The sequence below is a fragment of the Notothenia coriiceps genome, unplaced genomic scaffold (assembly GCF_000735185.1).
Source record: "Notothenia coriiceps isolate Sejong01 unplaced genomic scaffold, NC01 NC01_scaffold00024668, whole genome shotgun sequence".
Taxonomy (NCBI): domain Eukaryota; kingdom Metazoa; phylum Chordata; class Actinopteri; order Perciformes; family Nototheniidae; genus Notothenia; species Notothenia coriiceps.
The window spans coordinates 928664-935790 of record NW_011357369.1 but is presented as its reverse complement, the minus strand read 5'-3'; the positions used below and the strand labels follow the sequence as shown (position 1 = coordinate 935790).

The 7127-nt window shown below is 41.6% G+C and overlaps 1 protein-coding gene across 1 annotated transcript; it reads right to left on the bottom strand.

The window, feature by feature from the left end:
* Positions 1 to 5740: 5740 nt before the first annotated feature.
* LOC104955673 (retinol dehydrogenase 14-like) lies at positions 5741 to 6864 on the bottom strand (the record flags this gene model as incomplete). The annotated part of the gene is made up of 1 exon (XM_010783057.1): positions 5741 to 6864. A coding segment is annotated over one exon (627 nt), but the record flags the coding sequence as incomplete, so codon positions are not given.
* Between the last annotated feature and the right edge of the window lie 263 nt (positions 6865 to 7127).

The window sequence follows — 7127 nt, the reverse complement described above, 5'->3', positions numbered from 1 at the left end:
CCAAGTCTGTGCAAAAGGGTAACAATAATGAACCAGGTCCTAACCCATCAGAGAGCGGAAGGCCAATCCCTTTCTCTGTGAGAAATGAGAAGCCAACCACTCTCACATAATCCTTTGAACAATTGTAGATGATAGAGCATGTCTACAGATTACATACTGTGTGTAACTGCACTATCAATATATGGAAGTATCTTGACAACAAAAAGTTTGAGAGAACAAAATAAATTCCATGTGCTATTCAGTCCACGGGTCATGGACATAAGTCATGTCTCCATAGTCTTTTAGACACCATAGGACAATTTATATAAGACATTTTACTGTACCCCAATATGCCTTATCATAATGGCTTACAATTAAAAATATCATATTGTGGGTGTGTAGATCTGCACTATAGATTGAAGTTCAGCCAAACCCGCAGCATGCCTATTCTGAAAACTCTTTCATTCTGAATGGAGCCTCAGGCCATATTGAATTTCATGTTATTTTCTTTTTGTTTGAGCCGTTTTGTCCTCCATAAAGTTGGATCAGATCACAGTAAACCCAATACCATGCAGGCTCATGGTGGAGTGGTAATATCTCATTCATAAAAGTTTTTCTCTAATAATGGAAGTTAATAGGTACAGAGCTTTTAATAACTTTACTCAATGTAATATGTGCCTATACTGTACATGGACACTAGAATGTTACAGGACATGGCAACTTTATTATATTGTAATAATATTGTAAAAATACTATTTTGTTGTTATAATTAGTTAACCTGTACTTTCTGATACAACTGTATTTGTAATGCCAACTCAAATATTTAGTTTGTCAACTTTTGGTCACAAGAAGTAAAGCAGGTATTTCAGGCCGCTCAGGGGTCCTTTGACTCCTAATAAGTGGTTCACAACCGGAGGTACGAGGACCCCTGGGGGGTATTTGAGGGGGCTACGTAGAAAGATTAGGGATTGCAATATATTCCTGCACAAGAAAATATTTTTAAAACAATTTTCATATTCCTGGTGTCCTGTCTCCAGAACTATCAGAGCTTATGAAAGACAAGCTCAAGTGTCTCCTTGAAAGCTCTTAACAAAATATGTTGAAACTGCCAGAGGTGAGTCTTTTCACTGACAATGAGTGTACATTTCAAGTTTAAATACATATGTATTAAGGGTGAGTTAAACAAGTGATCTTCATCTAATGAGCAGTTGGGTTAAATACGAGGAAATAGGGTTTAACACAAGAAGAAATGCAGGTGAATCACCACAGTTGAGTGTGGGGGTGGGGGGTTCTTATAGAATGGAGACCAGCTCAAGGGGAACACCAGACAAAGAAGGAACCACGGCTTTAGTTGAAATGTAGAAGTGAACGAACAAAGTTAAAGGAATTTATTTGAAACGTATGTAGGCCTTGAAGTCTCGTTTGTGCAACATAGATCAATTGCAGAAATATTAGATGTGATTTGACTGTCAATGCTTTTAGATTTTTAAGATAATGCAGACACCAAATACTGTCTGTTTATGGTTAACAAAGGCCACTGGGGTCGGGGGCGGCCTTCCCTTCCAGTTCAAACAGAACAGGTGACTCTCTGAGACAGTCAGCACTTTGCTTTGCTCATCAGGCTCAAATGCAGCTAGATGATTCCTCTTGCCTGTTGACACCATTCTGTTTTCTGTCCTTGCAGATCCACCGCAGCTCTTACAAATCTGTGCCTGCGTGCTCTCAAAGCTTGCAGTCCAACCAGCGCTCTTTAAATCGTCAATATACTTAAATAAACCTGCATGTCAACTTCCAGCGGCCTGACTGTGTGAAGGGAAATCACGTCTCTGTGTGCAAATCCAAATATGTACTTTGTCATTCACCGATTACTTCACCACAAATGTTAGCGTTAAAATGATTACACAATAAAAAACCAAAGGTAGGACAGATTACATTCATTTGTTATACACTTGGGGGGAAGTTGAAAAGTTGAGTGTGGCGGTCTCAGGCCACAGCAGCACTTTTGGAGGTGAGGAGCCAAACTAAATACTCAGGCTGTTTTCACTCGGCCTGCCGTGGCCTTGTGGTGGGAAGAAGATGAAAGACACAGATAAAGAATTGGCATTTGTGAAAACTACCAATTCTTTAGAGAATAGGTTGGCTGTTTGGGCTTTAAATCATCCACAACCCGAGAATATAAAGAGCAAGCTTCTTTTGTTTGTTATATCACATATGTTAGTCAGTGAGAGGTATAGGGCGCTGGAAACATTCTCCATGCATCCCCACACCTACAGTGTAAAAGATGGAGAGCCACAGCCACAGCCTCATCTCATCTGATCATTCTGAAGAGTGGTGATGAACTGTTTTTGTAGGCTGATCCGGAGGTTAGCATCGCAACTACTCCCTCGAGAGACAGAATAAATATAAAATGTTTGGGAACATTGCAGAAAATAAGCTTCCATGTATTAACACCACTTTTATTAAAGTTCAGGCTTAAATGCAATCTCCAGAAGTAAACGCCTAACGTTAGGCTATAAATGAACTACTACAGCCTCGTCACAACCACTAAGCTAAATGCGGCTTATAGTCGGCGTGCCAACCTTTTGTAGTTACGTTTATTCACTTGCTAGCAACAAACTTTTTAACACATACTGTAGGAGCTTCAGAAGTTCACCAGTGGGGGATTTACTGACATATTTCATGTTTTGGAACAAAATTATTATTTCAGGAATCGAAACAAAAAACATGTTCAAAACATTGTTTACGAAGGATCCCTGAAAGTGCTAAAAGTATTACTAATTTCCGGGTTATAGTTGGTTATCAACTGCAGCAGTGTGTGAAAATGCAACCTTTTGGACAAGATCAGATAACAGTCGGCCCATCACACTGGTTCTTTCGAGTTGGCTTGGTGATGTCAGGGAGTTTTCCAGCATTCTGCACAGTGCCCTCCTGCTCCGCCGCCTGACACATTTTCTTACAAGTTTGCCTGTTCTTCATTGCCTCCCTGGTTTTATCCAGAACTACAGTCCTGTGGCAGCCCCCTTTAATGACTTCACCTCCTACATTGCTCCCCTCCTCGACCCCCCTGACACATGAGTGTGTGCCGTTTTCTCCCAGCAAATACCCAGGACCCCCAAAGGTCCCCCTGCACTTAGCTCCCACACAGAGGATCCGTGGTAGAGGATTCCTGCGTCATGTCCCCATCATGGATCCAACACAAGGTGAAGCAGTCACACCCTGAACATCCAGCTCCGAGCTGACCCTCGCTCTCAGGTGCACCAGCTGGGACGGGACGCAGATTGGCTCTCCTGAAGTTACCAGGCAGGAAGGTTCTATTAATAAGATGCTGTTGAGTTACAGGATCCAGTGTTTTTAGAGCTTTACCCATGGGGACTAGAAGCCAAGATATCTGCTTTGATTTCAACCATTCTTAAAAGTCCTGTTACTTTCTTAATACAATAATATACTCTACTCTGTTGATGGCTTTTTGATTGTTATAACCGATTGTCAGGTAGCTAAACAAAATCTAAACGATATAAAGTGGTGCAGTGATTCCATATTTTGGTAGGCCAACCAGGAAGTTGGCATCGCAATCTCTTCTCTTTCGACAAAAAGCAATGGCATTTTGTCCTTGTATTGCGGAATCAGGGGCGGACTGGCCATCTGTGTCTTCTGGAGAATCACAGAACGGCCGGCCGTCAGCGAACCGAGCCGGTGGCTTATAACGTCATAATTTAAGTTGCGCTGTTGGCTTGGCTGGGTCAGAGTCAAGGGCTGATTTTCAATCCCAGTCTGCCCCTGTGCGGAATATTGGAAAAAATTTGAAATTTGTTTATGATCCAGCATTTATGATACTTCCACATTTTGTTCAGCAGGAACATTTCCACATAAAGACACAACTTTGTGATTTTTATAGCGTCAATGCCATCGCAAGTAAAGAGCTAAAGTTCGCCTATTAACAGTCATGGTCGCATGGCCAATGCTAAGCTAAAGGAGGGTAATGCTCAGCGTGATATGATTTAGCAATCTCATTTAGCCACTCGTAGCCACTCTGTTTTTATGAAAAATATCTTCAGACATTCACAAGTGGGATATGTGATGTCGTAGAACCAAACTTGAAAAATCTATTTAAATTACCCACAGACCTTACTTTAGGCAGCTAACCAAAAACCTATTTGAAAAAACTTTGACTTTGAGAAGAGCAAACTGGTTGCTAAAATGCCAACTAATTTTGGGGTTTTAGGACTAAATCATGAAGTCCTCTATTGTATATGGCTTGATGATCGCTTTGATGTAGGATTTTCAGTCCATTTACTTCATGTCCCTCACCCACTGTGAAGGTAGAAAGATCAGAGTGAAACTGAGGCCTTTAACAGGATCATTATAGATATACAACTCAGCTCAGTATGTCCAAATGTAAAAGCTCAAAAAAGCATAATAAAGAGAGTTATAATTATGAAAAAGGAAAACATTTGTATTGAACATGTTGTGCTTATTGCACTGTACAGAGTGAGTCCAACAGAAGCTCAGGGAAACCAAGTTAAATGTACTATTAATTGAACCATTATGTGTTGAGGCTGAGCGAGGCCCTCACATTTAAATCAGCGTTACAGTACCATTAAAAGCCATTAAACTCTGTAATCGCACTAATTGGAGTTATTTGTAAAATAAATAGAATGGGGCGGCCATTAAAAGGCCTCCGGAGCAGTTTGTGTGGAGTTTGTTTCCAGCTCTCTATAAATGATCCAGAAAGTGTGCTAATGAAGGATACAGCTGGGAGAGTGGCTATGTCTTCTGAGGTCCTGCAGGGAGAAGTGCTCCATCTGCGGGTGAGCTGGAGAGAAAATATTCCCAGCGAATGAGCAGCATGGCTCACTGAAGCCTAGCTAACCCCTGATTCACCTCCTACACCACCTCCACCTTCTCTTCCTCCTTGTCCACCTCTCCCTTTTCTTCTCCTCCTCTTTCTAGGGTTTTTTAGATTTCAGAATATTGCTGAAAATAAGCTCTGTGGCAAACAGACGTTTATGATACTTAGACTTTTTGATCAGCAGGATAATCTCCACATATTAACACCACTTTATGATTTTTTAAGTATAAATGCAATCTCCAGAAGTAAAAAACTAACGCTAGGCTATAGTATAAAGGAACTACACCATGGGCACATAACTTCACGTCACCACTGCTAAGCTAATGGCTAATGGTAAGTGTGATGATATTTAATAGTCTCCGTTGTCTTCACTTGTTAGCAAACGCACCCGCTGTTTTCATGACATGAAGAAGCTTCGGACATTCATCACTGGGGTATTTACTGACATATTTTTGTGTCGTAGATCAACATTCTGAAATCTCCTCAGCTTGTGTTAGCCACAGACATTAGTTCAGACATCTAACCCAAAATATGTTCAAAAAACCTTTGAATTCAAGCAAGGGAACAGGAAGTGATAGTGTGCTGACCCATGTCATGGTTTTAGGACTCATTCCTGCACTACTTTTGTCAAAACAGGAACAGCTTCCTTGTGTTTAATGGGGCCCTATTCTTCCATTTGTATAGGTTCATATTAGTATCTCCACTGGGACATGTCTCCATGCTTTAATGTTCAAAAAGCTCTTTATTCTTCTCATACTACTACCTCTTTTCAACCTCTGTCTGAAACCAGAGCCCAGTCTGCTCTGATTGGTCAGCTGGCCGGCTCTGTTGGGATCACAAACAATTTGTTGGAGCGTTAGCTAACATAATCATGAGTGTTAAACAGTGAGGTTATATGTTATAGAAGTAAACGGAGGAGTCCAATTGAGGTGTTTGGGATTTTAGCCTTTGCAGACCATTTGCAGAGAATCCGACTGCGATAAAACATTTATTTAAATCACGCATTGAAGAGAAGTTCTACAGACTCATAATTTTTCCATTATTTACTATCATGGCATAACCATTAAGGATGTGCTTCTCTATTCTTCATTAACAACCAAGCATCAAAAATAATGTTTCTTCATAATTTAAATGAAATGAACTTAATGATTAAACATTTGAAATGAACCAGGAAAATCTGTTCAAAATGTATTACACCTGAATGTACTGTAGGTATTTTAACACATATTTAGCCTTTAACAAACATTGTGCTTCCTGACATTGGAATATTGCACTAGTCCATAATGTGATTTCAATACAATGTATTCATTGTGCAACCCTAAAACTAATTTCAACACTGAAAGGCACTGAATATTCACATATTGTTAGGATTTCAGACAATTGTCTTTGGATGAGCATTCCTGAGGCTCTCACGTGGTGATGCCCACCATCACCTCACTAATGTCCCACAGTTTACTGGCCACCTCCCGGTCTGTGGCCTTGTCCAGCAGAACCTGAGGCTGACAGTCAGCAAAGCACTTCCCCTGAACACCGTCCACATCTGGGCTGCAGGCCAGAAACACTGAGGTGGCCGCTCCTTCTTCAGGGCTTTTAAACAGACTCCGGGAGAGCAGGTTAAACAGCGGCTTCGCCAACAGCGGGATGTGGACGTGCCTCCCCAGGTTGGTCCTCACGATGCCTGGGGTCAGAGCGTTCACAGTCACCCCGCTGCCCTCCAGGGGGTGACCCAGCTCGAGGGTGAACAGCAGGTTGGCCAGTTTGCTGCGGCTGTAAGCGAAGGCCTTGTTGTAGCTTTGCTCACTGTTCAGGTCCTCGAAGTCGATGTGGCCGTGCTTGTAGAGTTTGGAGGAGACCACCACGATGCGGCTGGGTGTTGAGCGTTTCAGGAGGTCCAGCAGCAGGTGGGTGAGCAGGAAGTGGCCCAGGTGGTTCACCCCGAACTGCATCTCGAAGCTGTCCTCTGTCTTGGTGTAAGGACACTGGTAGATGCCGGCGTTGTTGATGAGGACGTCTAACCGAGGCTCCTCCTGTTCAGTGGATCACAATAAAGGAGGTTATCATGTTCTGTGTCAAAGGTAAAGGCAGGGCTTCAGACATTTAGAACATTCCCCAGCAAATCGTCTCAGTTCAAAATAGATAGATGGATAATTTATTGTTGGGAAATTATTTTGTTACAGCAGCATTGTGTTCAGGCATTACAATATTTTGTAATAGTTTAAGGTGGAAACAAAATAAAACATATTAAAACAAAATATATAAAAGATAAAAATCATCAACAGCAGCAAGTATGCATATCTAC